This window comes from Callionymus lyra, chromosome 10 (assembly GCF_982586985.1).
Source record: "Callionymus lyra chromosome 10, fCalLyr1.hap1.1, whole genome shotgun sequence".
Taxonomy (NCBI): Eukaryota; Metazoa; Chordata; class Actinopteri; order Syngnathiformes; family Callionymidae; genus Callionymus; species Callionymus lyra.
In genome coordinates this window covers 14,518,337-14,545,262 of record NC_141827.1, presented here as the reverse complement: position 1 = coordinate 14,545,262, position 26,926 = coordinate 14,518,337, and the positions used below count along the sequence as shown (strand labels likewise).

Here is a 26,926-nt window from a genome sequence, read left to right as displayed (position 1 = left end):
TTACCAATTATTCTGTTATTTTGCAATAAAACCTCATATTAAAACTGTCCTGACAGCTCATGTCCAAAAAGCTTGGTTTTTTTATTTTATAGTACATTCCCCGACAAATTAATGGCGTTAACTGTGGTTTCTACATGCTGATGGTGGGATATGGTTATATATATGGTTGTTATATTGAAAGGGGTGTGTGTGTCTGCTTATAAAACGTAACATAAACGCTGACGTATCTTTTTTTTTTAAATTGTGCTTTGTTCATTGTTCTTCGAGAACCTGTTGACTTCACAGCAGTTTATTCGATTAAAAACATTAACCTCTATCATTTATAGAACTGAATATTGAATTTTTCATCGATAGGAAAGTGGTGGACTCATGTTCTTGTTGAGCGCTTTTGGGATTCTCTTCAATAGTAAATCACACAACCTTGTGAACAACTCATCATTAACCAAATACATTGCAGGTCAGAAAACCTTCATATTCCTCCAGTACTTTCCAGACGAGCACTGAGGTCGGCCATAGCATCATAAACACAAGAATAATGATATCACATTTCCCTTTAATATTCCTCTCTAAACGACTTTACCGTCTATTACTCACACGAGAAAAGCTGCTAAATGGCTTTAAAAAAAAAAATAAGGGTTTGCTCTTGTCCAGTTAAAGAATCATCATAATTGAAGAAAAGAGGAAGGAAATGAACCCATCTAAACATGTTACATCCACTCAGCCTGTTTTTTACTTTTGTATCAGGGTACCAAGAGTTCATAGTTCATAGTCTAGGAATGGTGGTGGTTTTTCTTGTCTTTATTTAGACTATTGTAACAGTTTATTTCCGTGTCCTGAAACTTCTCTTGAAACTTGAGAATTCTGACACGCTTCAATAGAAGAACTCACAAGTTTCCAGACCAGAGGAGAGAAATCCTTCCAGGCTGTTGCTTCTTTGGAACGATCTTCCTCTTTCTCTGTGTTTGTCTTATGTGTCCTGACCTTTTAGAGTATATATTTTAACTGTGCATTGTTTTTGATTGTTAAAGCGCTTTGTGACCCTGGTCTGGAAAAGCGCTTTAGAAATAATCATTACATTACTTATTTTATGCTGTGTGGATGTTCAGGTGAATGAACGGTGCCACTCTGTCTTTCAATAATTTGATTAATATACTAGTTTTCTTTGTTTAACCCTTATGTTATCTCAGGATCAAGGTGACCCAACAGCCCTAAAAGAAATGGGGTCAACTTGACCCACAGACAACACACGGCTTGAAATGGGAATAAATGTTCAAATCAATAAAATATGAAAACATTAGATGAGAACTTCTGTTTTAAAACTGTCTCATGTTTAAATGAGTCAATATATTAACTATGCTTTTATTCAGATATTAAGAACAACATGGCAAGAATAGTGTCTATCTTAAGCACGAACAAGCACCTATTAATAATGTTTGATAAGTTTTGACATTTTTGATGAGACAGAACGATACAACACTTCCAGATTCTCTACCATGGTTCCCGGAAAGTGTATATTTCAAGCTTGTTTTCATCAGAGGTAATCAGTCTCAGCTCCTGCCTGACGTCTTCCCTCATTTAAACACATAGCAAGTGTCATAGTGCACATGGTAAAGATTTAGGCCCCTTGCCTAGCAGATTCTGATTGTTGCATTTCTTTCCAAACGATTCCTCATGGCGAGGCTTCAAAACAAAATTAAAGTTACAGACGAGCATCTTCACCAACTCTACTCAGTGCTGTTACCTTACCCTTGAATCAAATCATGACATTTAAAACAGTGATATACTGTAAATGAATCTACCCTCATTCAAATTGATTACGTTTTCTTAATTGGCAGGGGTTGAGTTTTCTTGGCAGTGAAGCAATAAAAGGAACCTGATAATTCAATGAAAGACATTTTTCTCGATTAGGAAAATATGGAAACGTCTGTTTTACATGGATTATTACTAGTGTTGATTATTTATGAACTCAATTTTCCTTTTTGTGTTTAAAGCAGCTCTGGGTAGTTTTGGGTACCTTAATATTTTTGTAGTAAAATAACTTAAAACTAGTTAAATGACTCATATACCGTGACTTGAGGTGTTTTGTGTGATTTTTATTTTCTCTTTAAAAGTTCCTGGGGATGGTGCAAACATGCTACATATCGCGCCGGTTATGGTGGGTGGAGGGGCGAATTACAAAAACAAAGTTATTTACAAAACCGCCATAACACATATCACATTTCATTATCCACAATCGGATTCATTACCTCATCGATATCCATCCTTCATTCAGCCAATCGAAGTCTGGTAACAGAAAATTCGTCCAACTGCTGCAAACTGAGCAAACATGGCAACCTTTGCAACGTTTAGCAAGTGCTCATGGGAAATGTGGTCTCCCGTCGGGCTAAACACCTCCACTTTAGTCCACTGGCGTCGCTCAACTTCAAATCGCATAGAGCTGCTTTAATAGACTTGTGTAAGAATGTATGTGTTACTTTATTGTATTCTTATATTAATTCCTTTGAGATGCTGACTGGTTATCTGAAAGCGTAACAGTACATCTATATTTTAAGTTGTATCTTTGCTTTCTCCTCAACATCACTCTTTTTTTTTAAATGTGATAAACCAGTACAGCTACATATGCGACTGGACTTCTCGCGATCCAAAGCACTTTACACAAAGGCCTCGGTTAACCCATTCACTCACAGAAGAACTCAGGAGTAGGTATGACGAAATGTGTCAACTCATCCTTCAAACCTTTTAAACACAAACATGTCTGGAGATGGGATTTAACCGACAAGGCCCAGGCGGACAACTAAACCATTTTAATCAGGGAACGCAAAATAAATGGGTTTCAAATTGTAAAAGATAAAACTAGATTATTAATTAGATAAATTCCCAAACTGATGTTCAGCACACCGTCTGAAGGACACAAAACCCAGAGAGCTGTTAAATGTTTCAATCCAGACTTCAACCAAACCCAACAATACAAGTGCAGTAAGCGATGGTTACCAATGTGTTTAAAACTCTCTTTGGCAACTTCTTCCTTATTGGAAAAAACAAAGTGTAATGGATGAGTCAATATACATGTATTTCCCTCTGCTGCATTACAATTTGTGTTCGTATCCCACGTTGTTTTCCTAACCTTTCCTGACCTCTGCAAAGATCTAAAGATCTGCTGGTCATCTGCTCCAGAGGCCCCCAAAATAGCTGTCATGCACCTTTCTAGTAACGCGAGTTCCAGCTGCCGGAGCTGTTACTTACATTAGCTAAAAGGACTTAAGTTCACTACAGTGCACTGTGGTTCATAACATTTGCATTTAACTTTTTATAATTTCATTTAACTGCATTTAATTTTTCTTTGCGCTTGATGGACTCTACCGACTCCTTTAAGAAACATCTTAAGACGTTTTTATTTGTTCAGGCTTTTCCTTGATTTTCTGGAACTCCTGTTGTGTTATCAGTTTTATCTTGATCTTTAAAGTATATACTTTATTGAATATTGTTTTGATTGTTTAAGCGCTTTGTGACCCTGGTCTGGAAAAGCGCTATACAAATAAAAATTACTTACTTACTTTGGCTCTGATCTACTAATTCACTGAAACCTACCATCATTTTCACTGAGAGTACCATCTAGTGGCCTTTCAAACTGTATCATGATACAGTATCAGCTGGTGGTTCGCTGCATGGAATGGTCGTTATATTAAAGCAATAATTGTCTTTCAATTTATAAACAAGTTACATAAATATATTTACCAATATATGAATGAGAATGAAAAACTTAGGATACTAAATCAAGCAGAACCTTGGGAGTTTTCAAAGTTAATTCAGATGTCTATTCTAGACCAATCATTCAAGCTACTCCATCCCTATGTAATTGATGTCATCAGGATACATGAATAGTACTATGATGGAACAGCTCTGACAGTGAGACACTTCAAAGAAAGTACCTTTATTGCACTTATTAGTTACCACGGGACATCCATCAGTACTTCTTTCATAACTTCTTCATGACAATTGGTGCTCATTAGCTGTAGTCTGAGTCTTAAAACGGCACCTAACATGTTGATTTAAGTGTCTCTTAAATAGATCTTGGACTCTATTGTACTCATCAGTATATTTTTTCATTGAAATATTTACATTAGAAAATGTGCTTCAGTCCTGCTTACTGAAAATGCTTAACCAACCACACCCACTCTGCTATGACTGGTTAGGCATCGAGGTTTTTCACACAGTGTCATCAATCCTAGGAGTCGAGGCTTTACTCAGGCCAAGATGGAGAGATCAACCAGATCAAATTCAGTTATATGTGGAATAGAAAAGTTATATACTGTGTATATATACTGTATATATAGCAGCAGATATGATATATTAATATAAATATGGAGGTTTATAAGTTATAGATTTTGATTTCAGAAAACAAATATTTCAAATTAATTGGTTCAAATCCCTGCCGAGTGACAAGAGTTTTTGGTTTCATATTCCTCATATTCAGTGTTCAAAAACTGCCTGTTGTATTATCTATCATTCACGTACGTCTTTTGTCTTGGAAGATGCTTTACAATCCCAATGTTACCCCTAAAACGCAGTAATTTGGAACAATACATGTATATTTTGATTACAAAAAACAAATCACAATATGTGGAGGAGTTGATGGATAAAGTCATTTAGCCGCTGATGCATTTCTTTGATGATGATGGATATATTATGTACCAGGAACATTTTTGTTTGAAATATAATTCATGTATTAACCTTCAACTCTTCACTTTATTACGTGATTTCTCTGCAACACAGAGGTTAAATATTTTTGACTGGCTACACACTTGGGTAAGACTGGAACATTTTTAAGTGAACAAAGAGGATGAAATTATAGTGAAAAAAGTTCATGCTTTGAACAGTTTGTATTCATAATTGCAAGTATAGAGTGATAAATCCTACATTATTATGCATGTCATAATGAATTGATCTTGTTTTATGAAAACCCCAAGTATATTTGCAGTTTAAGTACTTGAACTGAAAACTATGATCAAATAAAATAAAATATATTTAAGATGGGGTAGAAATGTATAAAGTTGCAACTTCAAAGCGGAATAATCATCATGAAAATATTTAAGAGACATTTTAAACATGTGAGTTAGTCCATAAAGCTGTATTCTGACATTAGTTGCCATTGAAAAATAATAAAAAGCATTTTCTTAAAGCATAAGACACCAGTCTTCAAATGTTAATTCCTTATCGTTTATGTTTGAGACAAAGATAACGTGCATTTTCTTTTTAAGTTTTAATAAGCTTGATTATGTGATGTATTTGAAGTTTTCAAAGCCAAAGCAGATCAGAACAAATTATTTATATTATCTTTGTACAGTATTTTCTGTATTTTCAGTATTGGTCTGTGGCAGGATATCTTGGTGCTGGGACAAAACCCACATTTCTGAGATTTTAAAAACTCAAATACTGTAGAATTTGTCAGTGACCTGAACTCTGGGAACACTTCCCCTTACAATTTATTTGCCCGGTGGACAGACCTTTATTTTTTTAAACTCTTTTAACTCTCTTTAACATTGTGACTGTTGTCTGGAAAGGTTCCTTGGTTAATAACATTTGTGATAAATCAGAGTATTATGTATTTTGAAAGTGTAAAATGAATACTACTCACAATTGTAATTTGTTATGTTGTATATTATTCTCTTCAAGGACCTAAATATAGGTTAACCTTTAGATTAGTTTTCCGTGAATGCGCATACATTCCCAGATTCACTCTTGGCTTCTCTGGAGCTTTCTCACCACATGCAGTTTATGCTGTCGGTTGCAAATTATATGGTACAAATATTATTTTTTTTCTCGAGGTCTATGTGGTCTAGTGTAGATAAAATTTATTCTGTGTCTCAAAGCATTTGGTTAACTTACTGAAGATACAAGAGGAAATGGTGTAAAAGAAGTTGCATGAACATGAAAGAGATGCCTCGGAGGCGCAAAAGGTGACACGACGTCTGAGTTATTGTCCTCAGCTTGAAAAGTGTTACTCAATTACGACTGCACTTTAGGGTCATCCTATCGACAGCATGCTCTCTATTACTCACAGCAATTGTTTACAAGGACCAGGACATGCTGTTTTCAGGGCAGGGCAGGACAATGTTAAACAGCATGGTATCCAGCGCAACAAAAGTCCAGCAATGATAAATCATGTGCTCTTACTTTCGTTCACACCCTTCATAGGTGAAACAATAGTGACTATAATAATAATGAGATAATGATCACAATGAACGAGTGGGATGTTTGAATAATCTCTCTTATAAATAAATGACCCAGTATAGATAGATACACTTTATTAATCCCCCTGGAGATCTCCTTCGAGAAATTAGGTTCCAGTTCACAACAAGTGAAAACAAAAGAAATAAGTGCAAGTATAAAGAACAAGGATCAAAGGGAAATAATGCAAAGAAAATGATACAAAGGAAAAAGGATACAAAGATTAACATAGAATAGAATAACGTCATACTTTCACTCCGCTCCTGCCATCAAACAAAGAGTTATAAAGTCTAATAGCACAAGATTTTAAATATTGAACTGAATTAGCACATTATCTGGCAAACAATTAAGTTTTCAGAAAATTGTAGGAATTGTAAATTTGACGTTGCCAATTTGTTGTGACTTGATCAACTATTGAGTTCATAATTATTATGCAACACACATATTAAGGGTTAGCGTGTTCCTGAAGAATGTTGTGTTAAACCAATTAATGGTAATAGCTATAAATTAACCTATAACTTCTACTACAGCAGAACACCTAGTGTTGAGTCATGTCTTCATTTCCTCAAAACTGGGAAAGCAAGTAATGTCAAATCTGATGTAAGTGGTAATAATTTTTAGAAAAATCTGATCAAATGTTCAGAATACTGTACACCTCGAGAATTTCTTTCTAGAAAGTAGCAGGTTCAGTTTGTTATTTAAAATCCCATGCATATTTATTTATCTTTAGAATCTGCTTCATGTGTTTTAAGACTGTCCTTAAAAAAATGTTAATTCATAAAGTATGGTCTGTCAATCATTATTCTGTGAGTGTGCATAAACCATCTATTAGAAAATGAAACCTTGAGTTTAGAAACCTGGGATGCAAACCTGGAAGTGTTTTTCTGTGTTTCTCTTCTGCTTTATACTCTCACAGTATGAAGGCCAAAACATCCTGAAACCCTGGGTAAACAAGTCCTCAGAGTCAGACATGTAGCAAAGAGTTTTGCTACCAGAACGTTTTCAAACAAGAGGTATAGGACTGCAATTGGCTTTGCGGCGGAGGGGGAGGTCATCAGGAGGAAGGACCAGAACAGAGAGGCGGTCATAAATATCCCAACACCCTCCTTCTTCTGCTGTTTCACTCTCTGTAGATGAATGAAGGTTGAACTTGGGACCATGATCAGAAACAACTCTTGTGTTTCCTACGCACACAAGCACCAGCAGGCTTCCAGGGTGGGATATTACTGCCTTCACCATGTCTAAGACTACATCTTTGCGCTAATGACGCAAGAATTGGACTTGGACTATTCTTTTCATTCCTGTCACCTCATCCAGATGAACACACTCAAGCTACAATTTATAGCCAAGGTAAGAATTGGTTCACAGAACTCAAGAGCACGTGACTTTTCAAGCATGCAATGAAATTGAGTTGTTTTTTACGGGAGTTGGTGTCAATTTTAGGTGTCAACAAATGTAATGCATGGGTATATTATTGTCTGTTACTTGCTACAAAGATCAAATTGAAGTTTTCTAACTTAAATGTTTTTTAAAAGTTCTAACTTAACTATGAGGTATAAGTACAAGACAATGGTGACAATATCAATTGTCATTTTGGCATGTTGCCTTTGTAGTGTGGCACTTCACAGGTTCCTCGAGCTCTTTCTACTGACCCCCTGTGGTAAAGAGTAGACCTCCAGTGTACTTCCTGATGTCAGATTCCATACCAGAATACTCTAGGATTCTTCAAATGACATTTCCATAGCCTTTAGGCACTGACATACTCTGGGTTTGCGCTGCTATAAATCACATGGACACCTTGCAATTCAAACCTTAACACACAGCTGATCCAACATTCCATGCGACTTCTCCTGTACTGTTCGTTGAATTTATGGAACATGTCTGTAGAAGTATTTTGAACTCATTCATGTTCATGTTTGATCTTCAAAGCTGTAGCCTATTCCAAAGTAGAACGTCACCTCACTTTTAATTAACAATTAGATCAATTGTGTCTCATTTCCTATTTTTTTGATTATTGTGAACTATGTTAGTGTGTTAAAGTAAAGGTAGATTTTTATTGACATGGTGTCTGAAAAAACAAAAAAACACAAGAGAAGGATTTATTCAAAATCTGTGTCTTGGTCGTAAAAGTCTGAAATGATGAAATCTTGACGAAGACTTGGACTCTCTTATTATAAACACTTACAACACTTTTTCATCACAGTTTCATCTTTTGCAATTGTTCATTCCTTTCTCGTCATCCTGAATCTGTGATTTTCTTTTCGGTCTGATTCTCTCCTTATGGCATTGCAGGGGTTACAGCCTATATTAGCCACTCAGTTTAAGAGCCAGGGGACACACTGGACAGATGACCAGTCCATCACATAGCACACACTGACAACTGGTGATGAGTTGATGAGGTGTATAATACAGCATCATTTGTATCATGATACAGTGTCTTCATTGCGTCCACTACAAGTGGCACTCTCTGCTTCATAATCTATAAATAATCTATATAATCTATAAATACCGTAATTTCCCACTTTTAGAAGCACCGGATTATAAGGCGCACCTTCAATGAATGACCTATTTTAGAACCTTTTTCATAAATAGGGCGCACCAGATTATAAGGCTCTTAGAATAAAATATACAGTCAAACGTTTGACTGAGGTTGCGTTATGCATCGACTAGATGCTGTGCTAAAGGGAATGTCAACAAAACAGTCAGATAAAGTCAAACTTTATTAAGCATTCTGAAACCTCTGTTCACTTCCATGGTAACGATGTTCAAATGATGTTTAAAAGGCTTCAACCAGCAGCGCGTGAGACTGGTGTTGTGGACAGACTGGTGGAGCGAGCAGCAGTGAAGTTGAGCGCGTGTATACATGTTGAACGCATATGTGTGACTGATGGAGATTTGACACTCGCTTAAACCGGTGGCAGTAATATCACTCCATAAATGTCTGCCATGATGTGACGTGGGTTGTAAATCCCACCACATGATGACGCAATAACGTAATCCCGCCCACGGCGTGACGGTTTAGTCGGCGCAAAGTCATGAAAGTGTTTGTAAACAAGTCGCTCCGGATTATAAGGCGCACTGTCGTTTTTTGAGAAAATTAAAGGCTTTTAAGAACACCTTATAGTGCGGAAAATACGGTAAGTGATTCACAGATCCAATGTGGCACACGTTAATGAAATGTGTTCCTGGCGCGCATTTACATTAGTTTCTTTAGAAGTGAGTTCACAAGTTAAAGGCTGTGGTTACTGTGCAACAACAAAGAAACTCATATTAAGCTCTGTTGAGCTGTGAAATAATAATAGCTTCCCCCCAAAAAATGTTAAACTGTTAATAGACTTGCAAAAACGACCAGCTGCTTTCACTTACCTTGGTCACGTACTGTTACACGATCTTTGTCATCAATCTTTAACAGCACATTTTTCACCGCATTTGAAAAAAAAAAACGGTACAAAGGTCAATATCAGATCTATGACATTAGCAGCGAGAACATATTGAGGGAAAATAACAAGTTTTATCGGATAAGGTTTTTGATTTTTTTTCAGTTACATTAAATTCTGCAATTTAATAAATTGAATAAGTTCAAATGTTTTCTGGCCAATGAAAAGTTTAACACTATCAAAAATGTAAACACAATTAAGCAAATTTAAGCTTTCACCCTAACAATTAAGTCACCTTTTTCAGAAAGGCAGTTGTATAAATGAAACTCAATTCAGATTGATTGGTAACTTTGGTAAATTATCTGTAGGTATGAGTGTGTCTGTGAATGACTTTATGCCATCGTGTACAGCAACAGACTGGCCTCCTGTTCACGGTGTCCAGTGAAACTGGGATAGGCTGGGTTTTAGTTTTCATCCAAGAATTTTTTTTTTTTTTTTGCACTAATAGTAAGAAACAAAGCTTTGCAATTTACTCCTGAGGAAGAATCCTACTCAGAGAATACCCATCTAATATTTAATAATGGACAATCCACATCTATTCCTCTTGTTTTGCAGGAGAGTCACCCTCTTTAAGTCCATCATGTCATGTTAGTCTGTTTGTTGATGTTTTGTCTCATAGTGGATTGGATTTGTACGCTGTTTCTACTATTACTATTACTTGGTAATAGCTATCAAGCTGTGAGTTTGTTTTGGTTAATATTTAGTTTCCTTAAAGCAGCACTGGGTAGTTTTGAGTACCTTAATATTTTTGTACTAAAATAACTTGTGATGACACATCAACTTAAAACTAGTTGAATGACTCATATACTGTGACTTGAGGTGTTTTTTGTGATTTTTATTTTCACTGTGGTGTGAACATGCTACTTATCGCACTGGTTGTGATGGGGGGTGAATTACAGTACAAAAACAAAGTCAAAGTTATTTACAAAACTGTCATAACGCATATTCATTTCATTATCCACAATCTGATTCATTACCTCATCAGTATCTATCCTTCATTCAGCCAATCGAAGTCTGGAAACAGAAATTCGTCCAACTGCTGCAAACCTTGACATGGCAACTTTTGCGACGTATAGCGAGTTCTCATGGGGAATATGGTCCCCAGTCGGGCTAAACACTACCACTTCAGTCCACTGGCGTCGCTCGACTTAAAATCGCATAGAGCTGCTGTAATCTGAGGTCAAAGTGAAGTTGCTTGAGATCATCCATGAAGATATAAACCCACTATAATTGAAAGCCAATAACACGGTTCACCATAGTAAGCTGTATACACTTAACATTGATCTCTGCTTTGGTTCAGAGTGAAATATAATCATTTATCACAACCAGGTTAATGCAATTAAATTCCAAAGTGGGAAAAAAGATTGAGAGCTTAATAAGATGAAACTTGATTATTGCCATTCACCTGTATTTGTGTGTGTTAAAGGGTGCTAATTATGACCTTTTTAAGGATGGGAAAGAAGAAACCTCCAGGCATAAGTGATGATAAGGGAGAAGATATAAAGTTATTCTTGGAATTTACCTTTTCCTCTGTACCTTGTCATAGATGTTTCGATCAGTGAGCAGCCAACGTTTTCAGTCATGAGAAAAATCTGTTGTAAGAGAGGTTTTGTTGATATTACAACGTTTCAACAGGGTCCCTTGAGAGGAGATGTGATATTGTATGAGGAAGCATGTGAGCGCAGTGAGGCAGAGGTGAGGTGTGTTGAAGGATGGACCAGTATAGATAGACAGAATAAGCATGTGAGTTCAAGTGTTTGGGATCAGTCATCCAGAGTAATTGACAGATATTAAGAGAGGGTTGACATGGATAATACCCTGACAGAGATGACTATCAGGGTTCTTCTGCAAAAGAAGAGTAACAGTGGATGGTCTGCTTTAAAAGACAGGTGTTAGAGCGCTCTCAATACATTTTCCATATTTGGAAGTTTGGAAGATCAGAAAATGCACCTGAACAAAGGAGTTTATGAAGTTGTTACCCTGTCCTTGGCTACAGTTAATCATCTCCCCGCTAATAAACTCGCCGATCGGCCTCCCTGGTTGTGGCACCAGTTGTATCGGCCCTGGCTTAGCTCAAATGGACAGGCACTTAGAATGTGCTCCTGCATCCCTCTGACTGGACAAAGCCTGGCCATGGCCTGCTCCAATTTGTTTTAGGCCCCCTGCTGTCACTCACTTTCCTTCCTCCACTGTCTTCCTGACCTCCTCCTGAATCATCTGGTGCCTTTTATTCCTCTCACATTCCTAGGAGTCTTTGATACATCCCAAAGCATGCTTGGCCACCCTTCCTACCAGCTGTTTGTGGCGCAGCCAAGCCCACTTTCTTCCAGTCCTCACTAATAAACCTGCCTGGGACACTGTGGGGTCATTGTAGTCTCTGTACTTCAGTAATAAATTTACACATGTTACTTGGAATTCCTCTTCCAGAGAGCTTGAAGGGTATTCCGAGGTGGTGTTGCCATAGAGAACAATGTTGCTGAGGCTTGTCAGAATTAAAACTTGAACAGAGTCTTTCTTACATGGCAGCTCTCCATCTGTTATAAGTAGCAAAACTGAGGTACAAGATGTGGTAGATTTAATACATAATTAAATGATAACTATGAAATAGAAATATGAAAATATAAAACAATTTTTCACTTTTAAATCACCCATTCTTCCCAATTTACTTCATCTTGTTCCGCATCAAACTGCCAAAATTGCAACGACAAAGTGTAACTTCATGGGCTTCATGAACATGAGAGTATTTGACCTCAAGATCCCGACCCCTTACAGCAAAAGACTAGCATGAACTTTCAAGAAGCATCATCTTAGTGAAAGCTCTGAGATAAATACACCTATAATGCAACAATTGATGAGTTTAAAGGCTTCTTCATCCACTTTTTTATCTTAAAACAGAGAGCTTCAAGAATGGGGGTGACCCCTTGCAGAGAAGACTGATGTCAGCCAATGGTGTTTTGGTCACAACAAAAAACTTTTTCTAATACAATTAACCCATCAACGGGAGCCTTCACATTTCTCCCACAAAGAATGGGTTCTCTGGTGCGTAAAAGAAAGAGTGGTAGAAAAGTCAAACTCATTTCAAGCACACTCGTTCTACAGTGTGAACTGTGAGTTAAGGTGAGTCCATGTGGATCTAATCTGTAACCCTCAATCTTACAGCTCTAGTTCAGGAGAAGTGACGTTCCATTTCCCAAATAGATGTATTGGATTCCAGAGGCTTTATTTTCCAAAAAGCCTCCTCATAACTCACATCAGACGAGCCACCTTCTAACAGTGGGTGAATATCGTCATTCATGTGAAATAATGTAAAAAAAAATGCTCTCACATTTTATTTCATGTGATCTAAATGTAACCAATTGAATGTCTCGTTTCACATTACATGCTGATTGGGGCTATCATTGGATCAGCCTTTTAGTCAGATAAGAATTTCACAGTACAGTGCAGATTATCAGTGGGTCCAGCCTTCACTCTGAGAAAGACTGTTCTAATCGTTTATTTCCATAAATGCAAAGTTCACAATTATTCCAAGTATGCAGAGATCCAGTGTAGGTCTTATGACCTTGCGTGAGACCGCTGAAGCACTGTAAGTTACTTTCATCAAAGAATTCAAGATGAAGTCAAATGAAGTTGATTCACAAGTTTTTTTTTTCGACGGCAAGAACGTAGCTTTTTGTTCATTAAAAAAAAAGTTGTTTTCAGATGTAGTTTCAATTTATTTGAAAGTGGCAGCTTTCTTTTCACTCAATTTATGTCTAACTTAACTCTTTTTAAATGGTTTGTGACCCTGGTCTAGAAAGGCGCTTTACAAATAACTCTACCTCTGAAACAAAAGCATACCAGTGTTACTACTGTTAATTGTTGTTGATATATTGATGTTGATACTTGTAAGGCTTCTGTTAACTCTTGACAAGTCCCTGGATTAAGTATGGTGTTCTGTCTTTGGCTAAAATGTTAAAATGTTTAAAATGTTGGGAGTGTGTTGGCCATTTAGGAGTTATAAGCAGATTCCAAGAAATCTTATAGAAGTGTTACTACACTACATAAATATACACATGTATTAGATTAAGGTAACGTTGGAAAGATGCAAAGTTTCCCATATTTTCTCAATAGATGCCAACCTTACCTTTTGCAGTTAATAGAGTTTTAACTAATACAATTTTCTTTGATAGATTCATTGAGTAATTTATTTCAGCTATATTTAAGACCTTTGCACTGTTACGAGTGTTGGGAATAATGTGACACGACAAAAGTGTATAACACAGATCAAGTAGCTGTGATTGTTATTATAATTCACTTGTCTTGTTAGACTGTATCTTGAGGTTTTCTTGAGTACATGAATGCAAACCCCAATTATTATTACTATTATTCTAAAGGTAATAATTAGTACTTTCTAAGAAAGCTCAACACCAGTATTACAACACAATGTATTGCCAACGATGGTCTAATTATTTATATTAAGAATAATATAATAAGGCAACATTATATTATGAAGGAAAACAAAAACCCAGGTTCACCCACACTGGTAAATTGTCACTCTTCCTAATTTCTTTGAAAAGGTTATGATAGTTCAATTTTGTTTTAGTCATTACTTAACTTGGACAGTCAACCACTAGTTATACATCATTAGCAATAATACATATCCTAACCAGTTAACAATTGAGTCGCCAAGTAACTTAAGAGGATGTAAGGATGCCCAGACAAAACAAAGACCCCCATGTTCTTCACATTTGAATAACCTTCATTCCAAGGATTAAGTATTTATCATCTTTTTTATATTTCCAGGCTCAGCATCTTTGCTTGTTGCTCCTCCTATGTGTGTGCCGAGCGTTGGCTGTTGTCCCTGGTCCATGCCGACATTCAGTAACACAGGATCACCTTCAGAGTCTCAATCAACTGGTGAGTTTTATTTTCTTGAAAATCACCAAAACAATCTAAACTCACTTGCTGACACGTCTATAATTCCAACTATTTGCTTACAATTGACACTCAGGTCTGTAACTGTAAAATAATTATTTAAACATTTTTGGCTTAAAATAACTTTTAGGTAAATTATAGGATAATGTTGCTTTCAATGTGTTTTGTCTGTTTTCAAGCCATGTCTGTGGAAGGTGTTATGAATAGCCTGTCCATCACATCATCCTATTGCTTTGACTTCAGTCTCCCATTCCTATAAAAATAGAATTCAGTCACCAAAGTTTTATAGTCTGCCCCAAGATGAACATGTTTAACATGATTTATCACAATATAGGTGGGTTGATTTGAACTCGGTGTCAAGTATTTCGAAGCAGCACACCAGTTCTAACAAAACATTAAAGTTTAAGATGAACAAACATTGACCAATCTGGAAGTTCAACATTTGAACACATTGAAGAATCCGAGAAAGTGAGAATGTATCCGCTTGATGGAGTCTACTGACTCCTTCAAGAAACATCTTAAGACTTTATTATTTGTTCAGGATTTTCCTTGATTTTCTGGAACTCCTGTTGTGTTATCAGTTTTATCTTGATCTTTAAAGTATATACTTTATGGAATATTGTTTTGATTGTTTAAGCGCTTTGTGACCCTGGTCTGGAAAAGCGCTATACAAATAAAAATTACCTACTTACTTACATTCGTGAGGTATAATTGTAACGATATTATTTCTCCACTTATTTATCCCTTTCTCCAGGAAGCATTTCACAAAGTGGCGATTCATAGCATGTCATTTAGTTCACTTAATCAAATTATTAATGAAATATCTAGCATTCCGGGACATGGCGTAGGTTTGATATAAATAGACAGTTTTAATCACAAACGTTGTGCTATGATTTTCATTTTATTCTTGGAAGCTACGCATGTAGTTCCAACTACGCATGGACCAATCCTCTAGCAGTTTGAAAATGAACTAAAAAGGCTGCTTCCTTTGCCATAAGGTTCACTCATTGGTTTAATTGGCTGAGACAGCTGTCAATTAAAACTGCTGCCTTGATGTTTGGGGGATGACTGGATCACATTGATCAATTATTTCTCAAATATTACCCTGATTCACTTAAATGCTGTGATCCATAAATAATTACATTATACTCTTTAGGCAGCAGAACAGTTCCATTAAACGAGGAGACACAGACTCTGGGTTGTTTTTTTCTTATATAACTTTACTTTTCATTTTTCATTTACTTAAAATTGAAGATTTTTATGTCTTTTCCTTTTGTATTTGTAGACATAATGCCCTTGAAATGAGGATGGAGCTTTACACATAAATAGTTTTTTGAGAGGAGGTATATCAATCATCACTTCTGTTTCTATTTATTCAATGAACATACGCTCAAATACATAATATGAGACCTTAAAGCAACTCCTCTTTTAGAAGCCAGTACATAAATGATTACTTGAAGAACAGTAATTACCTTGTAATGAATTATAATCACCCTAAAATGATGGAAAAGTGGCAAATTCTTGAAAAGTGAGACGTCTGTTCTCAAGCCAAATATTGTACTCACTGACAAAGAAACTGTGGTTTGAGAGATGCTGTAACAAATGCAAGCCTTATAGGATAAAATCATGGTTTTACTGGGTGTTATGAGTAATGAAAGAAATGTGTAACAGTATTTTCTTCATATGGAATTTAGTTTTGGTAATCTGTGTGAGGATTTATAATACATGCACACCAAGTTTAAAAATAACAACTCATTTTGTGTTGGCTTTCTAAACTCCAGTAAGCAGGTCAGGTGACCCGCATCTGCTAATTGCAAATTGTTTTTTGAGGGTGTGTGAGAAAAATAAACATTATTATTCTTCCTCTACAGATTGACAATCAATTGGACCACGGCTGTTTTATAATCTATCCATTCACAGAACGTTTACATTTGGTGAGTAGGTGTACAGTTCTTTCCTTATTTCTAGAAAAGTGTTGCCAGTTTCAATGCTGTGTTTTCTGTGCAATGACAATAACAGAAAGTCTAAAGTCTAAAAAATGCATCTATAATGAAACATTTCAACATCACTCATATGCTACACATTTTTTAGTTGTTACCTCCTGCATCCCATTTTAGATCATGAGAAAAAATTGAAGTAAAAAATAGCATGAACATTGAACCAGTAAAGCAGTTTTGGTCATCGTACCACCATAAGAAGGTACTCTAAAGTTTTGAGTGTTTTGAGTGCGTTATTCATAGCCTAACATTAAATACTTGTTTGGCTTTCTGGATCAGACACACTTCATTGCAGAAGTTCACTGAGAAAACAATTAAAAAAGGTATAAATTATATACCGCAGATAAGCCTCTGCAAATAACATAAAGGAACTAAATAGATTAAATCCATATATGGGAGATGATACATTTCTATGATGACTTAAAGCAGTAAAAGTGAATTTGTGTGTAGAACATTTGACACAAGACTTATAGTATAAAAATATAGTAAAACTTAAAACTCTGTGAATGATGATTAACATAATAATAATAATAATAATAATTAACTCAGTGATTGTCATGTGATTAATTTAATTTTTCTGCTGTAAGAAGTGCTAATGTGAGAAGATTAAGGTCATTAAAGTCTCTTCTGTTGACTCATTTTTCATCCTCCTGTTTTGTTGCAGAGCAAGATTTGTTATATCAAAGCAGCCCTTCCACTTACACTCGAGCTCCTAAGTAAACATTTCCATTATGTTCGCAATTCGGACAACAGAAGATATGTCAGTAACCTGGAGAAGGTTGTCTTCCACCTGTACTCTCAACGATGTATACCTGCAATTAATGAAGAGGTAGAGGTAAGAATTGATGGGCACCATTTTTTATTTTCAATGTGAAATGAAATCAGATGACACAGATCTGTGGACCAAGATAAAATGTTACATATAAATCTGTTGTGAAACCAAGCATCGAAATGTTAATGTTTCTGATAATAACAACGTTCCAAACAGTAGAAAAGAATCGACTAGCCACTTTAACTGTACCGCAGAGACCATGGATAAACATTTCCAATGAAACATTTCAAACTGTCAAGCATGACAAGCAAACACAGCTGTTCTTGGTTAAGTAACCTCTTTTTTACATATCCTGCTAACCATCAAAGTCAATTAAATGTAATTTCTCATTCCTGTGCGTGTTCCAAACGGAACTTTCAGGCTTGTATGCACCATTTCTAGATGCATAAATGTACTAAATTACTGCCATTTGATTGACTGACCACCAGTTTGAGGTACAAAGCAAACACTTAATAAAGTGGTCTGTGTGAATAAAGTTTGAATCAGGCACACACAGATTTCCATCTCATCACCGTGGGATCTTTTATCCACTGCTGGGTAGTATGTGCTGGAGTCCCAATCACCATCTTGTTTCTCAATGTCGTCCAGAAATCGCTCGTACTTCCTCCGATCACTCACAACCTGTTTGCATCATTGTTCTCACTGTACCCCTTTACATTTGTGGTTTACAAAACGACACCAGCAATTGAAGCATTTCACTCGGCTTCAATTTCAGAGCCCACTGAGAAGGGAGTTTGCCTGAGGATCTACTATTTCTATTGTCCACACACAGCCGGGTATCCGCAAAAACAAATATCTTTGGACCATTTGACCTGAAATCCTAAAGCAACTGCATGATACAGTTATTATAAAAATGCTTTTATGTCACATTGTGTAGGCTTGTCCAGCTACCAATCAACCATTGCTAACAATGGGTTGATGAGGCGTCATGATACAGTATTAGTTTGATTTTGAAACAGTGTATTCATTTCGATAGGCCCGAGATGGCACCCTTTGCTTTATAATCTTTGACACTGATCTACTAATTTAATGAAACCTGGCATTGTCTTCCACTTCACAAACTTACTATTTTTTTTCTCAGGCCATGTAATCAATGCAATACTGTACAATGGCCTCATCATTTTTTTTTCACTATTTATTTATTCTTGTGTTTGGAAACAAACTTGTTTTTCAACACAGAAAAAAACTCAGTAATTCATTTATTGTTTACCGCTTTATCCCAGGGTCAGGGTCACGGGGAGGCTGGAGCCTATCCTATTATAATAGAGTGAGAGTTCAGGCTTTTCCTTGATTTTCTGGAACTCCTGTTGTGTTCTCAGTTTTATCTTGCCCTTTAAAGTATATACTTTATTGAATATTGTTTTGATTGTTTAAGCGCTTTGTGACCCTGGTCTGGAAAAGCGCTATACAAATAAAAATTACTTACTTACTTACTTACTTACCCTGGACAGGACGTAATTCTTCTTTTTAATTGTGTCTTGTTTGAAAAACATGACACACTCTTTAACAAGAACAAAAATAAGATATATCTCGATATATATACATGATAGTAACATTTAGACATCGTGTCTAAACAAGAAGGAGTTGTCTCGCCTGCAGTTAATACAAAACTCTGCAGCGAGAATTCTGACCCGCTCTAGTAGAAGAACTCACATTTCTCCGATCCTTAAAACTCTTCACTGGCTTCCAGTTTCTTTCAGGATCAACTTTAAAATTATGGTTCTTACTTTCAGATCTATTCATGGTCAGACTCCACCTTACATCAGTGATCTGATCCAGACTTACACCCCAGCTCGGGCTCTGAGGTCTGTGGATCAGAATCTACTGATGGTTCCTGAACACGCTTCCGGACCAGAGGAGAGAAATCCTTCCAGGCTGTTGCTCCTAAGCTTTGGAACGATCTTCCTCTCCCTCTGTGTTTGATGGATTTTCCTTGATTTTCTGAGACTCCTGTGTTTGTCTTATATGTCTGTCTTTAAAGTATATATTTTAACTGTGAATTGTTTTTGATTGTTAAAGCGCTTTGTGACCCTTACTTTCTTACTATTAACATGTAAGTAAGTAAGGTAAGGTAAGGTAAGGTAAAACTTTATTGATCCCTACACTTTGAAACGCCACTAGATGGCACTCTCAGTTAAAATGATGCCTGGTTTCATTGAATTACTAGTTCAGGCGCAAGATTAAGAATGCCAACTAGTGGCCTTTCAAAATGAAGACACTGTTTCATGACACAGATGATGCGGTATCAAGATAAACAGACCTATTATTAATGATAGTATAACAAAAAAAACACAATAGTCAGCTTGAATTATTAAACATTTTCATGGTTAACCAACTAACCAAGGTACTTAACCTAACTTCTTCCCGACATATTAAATGTGTCTCATGGTATTTTGAAAGCAACCAAATTCAAAAATTCTATATGTATTGTCTAGACAAAAAAAATCAAATAAAAACCCAATTTACGTTTTTTCTTTTTGGCTTCCAATGTCAATCTTTTGCAAACAAAGAAGTCGACACATGTGGTTCCTTTAAGTTCCCGATTATGTCTGCATTCCAAAGATCTGTAAGATTACAGAAACTAGACATTCTGAAACACTTGAGTAACTGGAGATAAACATTTTACGACTTCACAGAAAGTGGTGATACAGTCAAATGTTTCTAGTTTAAACAACTTTTCTTAGTAGAGATGTATTTGCTGTGAGGCTCAAATGAAAAAAAACAACAACAACAACCAAATACACACATTTTTATACAAGCATTCAATTATTGCTTCAGTTTGTAAGCAAAAATATTTAATTTAACAAGTTGTCAGTCATTTCGGGTGTTTTTTGAGATGAACAGAGATTTCTATACTGTTTCAGCCCGATGTAAGATATATAAACAGACTCATACCTTTATTCATAAGCTTTCAACCAAACTAGTTAATGTGTTTAAAAGCTGTAATACAAAAAAAATCAACAAAAATAAACCAAAACATGCCAATAAAATATTTTTAAACCATTCATTTAAAAATAATAGGAAATTACCTATTTTCTCTTAATATGATCTCAATACCTAATCAAATTGTTTCAAGGGGCCAGAACTATTCACAAAAAAGACAAATATAAAGGATTAAAAAACAACAACTTATTTAAAATGATTTAGAATCACTTGTTTTTCCTTAATATGATCTCAATATCCATTTAAATTGTTTGAAGGAAGAGAATGATTCACAAAAACTACAAAAAAGGTTAACAGAGAAAAATAATTACAGGAAATACAATAATAGAGCCCAGATAAAATTGTTAGCTGACCATTATATTTTCTACTGTGCCCTAATAAAGGCTGCTTCAATACAGTCAAAGGGTCGTGTGCGCACTTCGCCCATGTCAGCACTCAGTATCAGAAAAATGACTGTTCTGGCTGAGATCAGTGGTCATTGTTAAGATTTCATTCCTTCTCCACCGACAAGCTTTTATGTCGTTGGAAGATTTCAAGATGAATTATATTAGATAGGAAATTAATTAAGTGACGCACTTTTGCAGGCGTCCTATACTTTTCCATCTAGTTATACACTTGATATACTTTATATTATAAAACAAGAGTCAGTGTAGAAATTATTTATTATGTTTCCTTCGATTCTCCGAAATACTCCCCAAATAAAAGATCTAAAGTATTTACGCCCCCTTCCAATTTCAAGTCTCGATTATTTGATTAAACCTAATGCATTACACCAATGAATATACATGAGTCTAGGGAGGAATCAATGTGACACTGTTCTTCAGACATTATGGGATTTTGAGGTTGAATTTTCTTGGAATTTCTAGATCATGGGAAATAAATAATATGCTATTAATTTAGTATGCTTCTCCAGGAAAGAAGACAATTTCATACAGTGTACACGTTTATAATTTATATATACTTTTGTTCCGTTTATAAAAACATGACATTTATGGGATTTTTTTGTTGGTTATAACAAGGAACAGGCTGTACTTCCTGAAAACATTTTAACAAGATTCACTGTCAGCAGCGTGACAAGATGGATGCTGAAGACATTCCTGCATTCATCACACACATGTTAAGTTACAAATTACTTTATTATACTTAAACTGACATTAAAGCATCAACAAAGAGGACCAATAATGTACGATCACATTATCCTGCTGCAGAAATATAAAATCACGGACAAAATGAGAAGATTTTAATGAAAAGTTTTTTTTACCTTATGTAAAAATAATACATGTTACACAGTAGGTGTAGTTATTTGAAACAATAGTAATAATTTGAGAACAAAGTATAAAGATATCAATGATAAACTGTGTGCTAAAATGCTCCAATTTACCACAAAAATACACACTGCCCAATTCAGTTAGAGGCATAACAATGATGGTGGATTAGTTGGCTTGTTTTCAGAGTTCATTCCAGGCTCCAGAGACGTTTGTCTCCCAACAGCTTACTTCCAACAGTGAGCGTGAGAATAGGTAAATCAATGTTAAGATCTTTGGGTGCTACCCTGGTCTAGAAAAGCGCTATATAAATACAAATTACTTACTTACTTACTTACTTAAATAGGCCAATAAAAAGTGATACATGGTAGATATGGTAGATGGTAAAAAACAATTTCCCAAAGGAGACCTCCTGAGGGATCAATAAAGTTTTACCTTACCTTACCTTATAAACTGCCTCTTCACTGTAGGGTGTGGAAATTGTATACAGTCTATTCTATTCTGGGTTTTTTTAAGGTTGTACCATGTGAAGACCAACCGTGCTCAATCTTTGACATACAGTACTGTCAAATGGTGGTCCAAAATCGAATTGACTACCAATGTGCTTTTCTGTGGTCTCACTGAACTCTTACCTATATCTTTATCTGAGTTGCTATAGTAACAGCAGCACACCACACTTTTTGTACCAGTCAATTATCTCAGGAATCCCTCAGGCCAATTGTAAGCAAGTAAGTAGAACTCTTTATTTGTAGAACTCTTTTCCAGACCAGGGACGCAAAGTGCTTAAACAATCAAAACAAAACTCAATAAAATATATATTTTAAAGATCAAGATCACACCGAGAACAACACAGGACTCTCGGAAAATCAAGGAAAAGCACGAATAAAAATGTCTTAAGATGTTTCTTGAAGGAGTCAGTAGACTCCATCAAGCGGAGAGAGAGGGGAAGATCGTTCCAAAGCTTAGGAGCAACAGCCTGGAAGGATTTTTCTCCTCTGGTCCTGAACTGTGTACGAAGAACCATCAGTAGATTCTGATCCACAGACCTCAGAGCTCAATATGGGGTGTAAGGCTGGATTAGGACAGTGATAAATGGATGAAGACAACCTGTAAGGAGGAGCCTGACCATGAATAGCTCTGAAAGTAAGAATCAGAATTTTAAAGTTGATCCTAAAAGAAACGTTATTATACCCAAGGGAATCAAGTACAGCAAAAACAATAAAAGGCCCAGAACAGAACTTTGAGGGACTCCACACAGCAGATCCGCTGAGTCAGACCTCATTTGAGTGGAAGATACACTGAAACTGAGGCCCGAAAAGTATGACGAGAACCATTGTAACACAGACCCAGACAGTCCCACTTCATCCCTTAGTCTTCTCAGCAGGATCTGGTGATCAACTGTGTCAAAGGCTGAGGACAGATCCAAGAAAACCAGAACAGTGTATTGACCCGAGTCAGCCGACATCATGATGTCACTGGACACTTTCAGTAAGGCTGTCCGTAGAAAGATGTTTGCGGAAGCAGCTCAGACACCACCTTCTCCAAGATCTTGGACAAGAAAGGGAGCTTAGAAATAGCCCTGAAATTACTGAGGTCAGTTGGGGAGAGGTTAACCATATTGGTAACCCAGGGCCCAATTACATCAAACACTTTAATAAACAGATAAATAGCCTACAAGGAAGGAAGTCGGACGAGAAAGAGGAGGGTTTCATCTTGCTCACCAGTGCTGAAATATTAGCCAGAGATACAGCACTGAGGGAAGACCACGAGGAGGAGACAGGCTCAGTAACAGCAGGGGTTCCACACAAAGGGGGAGAGATTTTCTCTTTGATCGATTTAATTTTGTCAATGAAAAATCTCAACAATGCATGGCTGTCAGCTTCACAGTAGTCAGGCGTGATTTGAGGAGCAGGAGACACGAGAGGATTGATCGTGTCAAAAAACACTGGGGTTTTTCTTATTTCCTGATGTAATGAGATCTGGCAGTTTCCACCATGAAGACATCAGATCCATGAGGAGAAATCTGCCCACTGATTCTAATGACAGCATCTAGGGAAGCCACCATGACAGTCACCAATTTCCTTACCTGGTTGCCTCAGCAATAGGGGCCTGATATGCAGCCCATTATGTCTTGATTTCCAATACCTCCCTCTGTTCCTGGTTATTGATATGTGGGAGGTGATATGTTACTAGGTTGAAAGTGTTCCTGTACTCCACCTAGTGACTGTGGAAAGATCTAAAGAGACTTGTGGAGTCCAGATCACCTTCCTGTGGTGACACTTCCTGTCCCATGGGCTGGTCCAGGAACCAGGGATCAGCCACCTCACCGATTTCTCTCACAGGTGGTTCTCCCCCTGGTCAACAGGCACTTATCGTAAGACCACTCCCTCAGACCACATTCTCCAAATCAGGGTCTTGTTGACCCCTGTCCGAGCAAGAGCAACAGCAGTGAAATTTTTACCTTACTAGAAGCTTACTCATACCCAACAACACATCAACTATATATCAAAACTAAACAAAACTCTCTTTTTTTATTTTTAGTGAACTTAAATCTGTGTATCCTATATTAAAACAAGTGGCTAAACCTTTATTTGCGTGCATCTCATACATGTTTTAATAGCAACTTACCTTTTTGTTGTAGGACAGTCCAGTCAGATTCACAAGAATGATGGAGACGTCACCAAAAGAGGCTTTGAAAAAAGTGCGAAGCCTCTTCCAAATGTACATGAAACTGATGACAGTAAACAATGGCTATGTGAAGTGGAACTGTCAAGAAGAGTACTCCGTTGAGGAGGAACTGAATTCTCCTCCCGCTACAGGAACCACAGTTGCAGAGAGAATGAATATTTCAGAGAAAAAAGGTTGGTTTGCTTCGAATTAAGCTATTGTTGAAAAATATGTTTTTGATGATCAAGTCATAATTTACATCAGTTACATTCTGAACATGAACATTCTGACCCACATAAATAGAACCTCTTTAATTACAAGACATTATATTTGAACCAAACATTTCACAATAGCGTACTGCTGTGTGTTGTAAAAACATTAATGTTAGTAAAATAGACTTTCAGATATAAAGGAGCACTATTTTATTTTAAATGAATATGTTTCTAATTGTCATGACCTGTCTTAAGCTAATTAAGTATGCTAGCATGGGTGCGATCTTTGTTTTGGAAGCCTTGGACATTCGACAAGCCTGTAAAAAATAAATGTCCATGGTCCTGGGAATTGAAAGCCTGTTGATAAGTCAATGAGTTGAGGAAACAGAAAGATAGCAGTATATGTGTCTGTCTACTTACTCACAAATTGACTCACAAAAAAAAGAGCTTATGATTGAAGAATATCTAGATAAACTGTGAAGGATATATTATGAGGAACAGACTATTCAGTTTTGATGTTCAGGATTACCATCTGAAATCAGGGATATTTCAAAGTAGTCCAAGCACCCAGTTATTTACAGTGCTGGTTCAGTTTTAATAGGAGTTTTGACATGGATGATAGCATACTCATTTTTAACTTCTAGCCAGAATCAGAATCAAGAGATAAAAATGTCACAGGATATTGCCAGTGGAAGAAAGTGAGAACCATGTATATTCTTTATCTTTCGAGCCCCCAGTATATTTGCTATTAAAATTCCACAATATAAACACAAATGAAAGAATAGAATGGTGTTCAAAACACCACATTTAGTGAAATATTCAGTTATTTTCAAAGCTTTAATGGTTTTAATACCGATCAATCAAAACCAGTATTATTTAAAAAGGGAATAGTTTGACTATATAACAAGTCATACATAAATATCAGTGGACAAATATACATTATTACGTTATGTTATCATTATTATATTTGTACTTACTTTACTACAGTTGAGGCTCTTCCCACTGGTCTATGATCTATGTACAGTGAAGCACCTGTAGATGGTATCAGTAGCTTAAAAGACTTTAAGGATAGAGATATAAAGATTTATACATTATATAAAATTTGGTTCATTGAAGGGTTAGGGTGGGTAACAATGTCAACAGTGAGCGAGAGAATAGGGGAATCAATGTAAAGCGCTTTAAGTGCTGCATTGGCCAAGAAAAGGGATACAGTACATGGTAGATAAACTTCTTCGCTGTAGGGCTTGTCAATTTAATAACTACAGTAACCTGTTATATTGGTTCTTTCATTTCCTCCCGAGAGCTTGGATGAAATCTGAAAATGTTGTCCATTGACAATGATATAGGTATTACATTGCTCAGTATATAAAGACTAATAAACACATGTTGAAATTCTGAACTTGGATTTACATTTCCTTGTACATCAATTGTATTATATTTGTCCTTAAATCTAACCTTACTTTTCTCCTCAGATTATTTTCCTGTGTGAAGCTGACCCACTTGACAGCAGCGGGTGTCTATAGAGAGGAGCTGCAGTCCAGAGAATCGTCCTCTTGTATTATCTGCACCACAAAACTGCTTTCTCTGAGCCTGTCAGTATTACGTGACCCTGTGAGAATGTATCGCCTCGTTACAAAATAGAATATAACAATTTAAATATATGTTTTTTATTGCAATTATATGTTTGTGTTATTCATTAAAAACCCTTATCAGCACCACTTTTCTCAAGTCATTGTGTGAGATTCCACCACTCTATGTTCTTGGCCGTTTTGGGACAGCAAAAAATTGATACATATCACGATGCTCCTTCATCTAGATCAAGGTTAAATATATCCAGATGAACATGCAGTTTGTATTGTTAAGAGTAAGCAATATGAAGATCACTCATTCAATTGCAATTTTATGGAAAGGTAATGCTAGTTATGAAAGACTACAGGACAACTTAAGATTTAAAGTGTCCAATATACAGTATAACTGTCATATAAATTAGAATTGTTTTTTTTCAGACTGAGCTGTGTACTTGAAAGCCTATAGAAAGTGCAATACCTCACAAGAGATTCATAAATGATTCATGACGCAAGACCCGAGTGGTCTGGTCTGTTTGTTCATGGCTCTTGCAAGCAGAGGGAGCATGAGTAGCCAATATCTTCTCATTGAAAATGAGGAAATATAATCAACTGTTTTTTACCCATTAATTGAGTTAGGGCCGGCATCAGGGACACTGAAAGCTTGTCAAACAAACTTGATCGGAGAAAGCGGAGAATGAAAACAGAATCGAGAGCTGGCAGTGACCTTGCAGAAGATACCAACCTGGATGAAGACAACCCGGGAAGGTGCCCCCCGAGACAAACTTCTGTTCTCTCTCACGCTTCTGATACTCGCCTGGACAACGTGGGTCCCCTCAACTGATGGAAGACCATCATTAGTCAGG

General features: G+C 36.4%; 1 protein-coding gene across 1 annotated transcript; it reads left to right on the top strand.

Moving 5' to 3' along the window:
• Positions 1-7,388: 7,388 nt before the first annotated feature.
• On the top strand, positions 7,389-26,178 carry csf1a (colony stimulating factor 1a (macrophage)). The gene is made up of 6 exons (XM_087800743.1): positions 7,389-7,578; positions 14,448-14,561; positions 16,451-16,513; positions 17,241-17,411; positions 24,258-24,477; positions 25,968-26,178. Exons 1-6 carry the CDS (start codon positions 7,492-7,494, stop codon positions 25,982-25,984), a joined length of 672 nt encoding a protein of 223 aa, XP_087656869.1. The 5' UTR covers positions 7,389-7,491; the 3' UTR covers positions 25,985-26,178.
• The last annotated feature ends 748 nt before the right edge of the window (positions 26,179-26,926 follow it).

Excerpts from the sequence above, each read along its gene's own strand:
- csf1a (XM_087800743.1), top strand. The coding sequence starts at position 7,492 with ATGACGCAAGAATTGGACTTGGACTATTCTTTTCATTCCTGTCACCTC. Across the intron at positions 16,514-17,240 it reads TCACAGAACGTTTACATTTG|AGCAAGATTTGTTATATCAA; the intron begins GTGAGTAGGTGT and ends GTTTTGTTGCAG. Across the intron at positions 17,412-24,257 it reads CAATTAATGAAGAGGTAGAG|GACAGTCCAGTCAGATTCAC; the intron begins GTAAGAATTGAT and ends TTTTTGTTGTAG.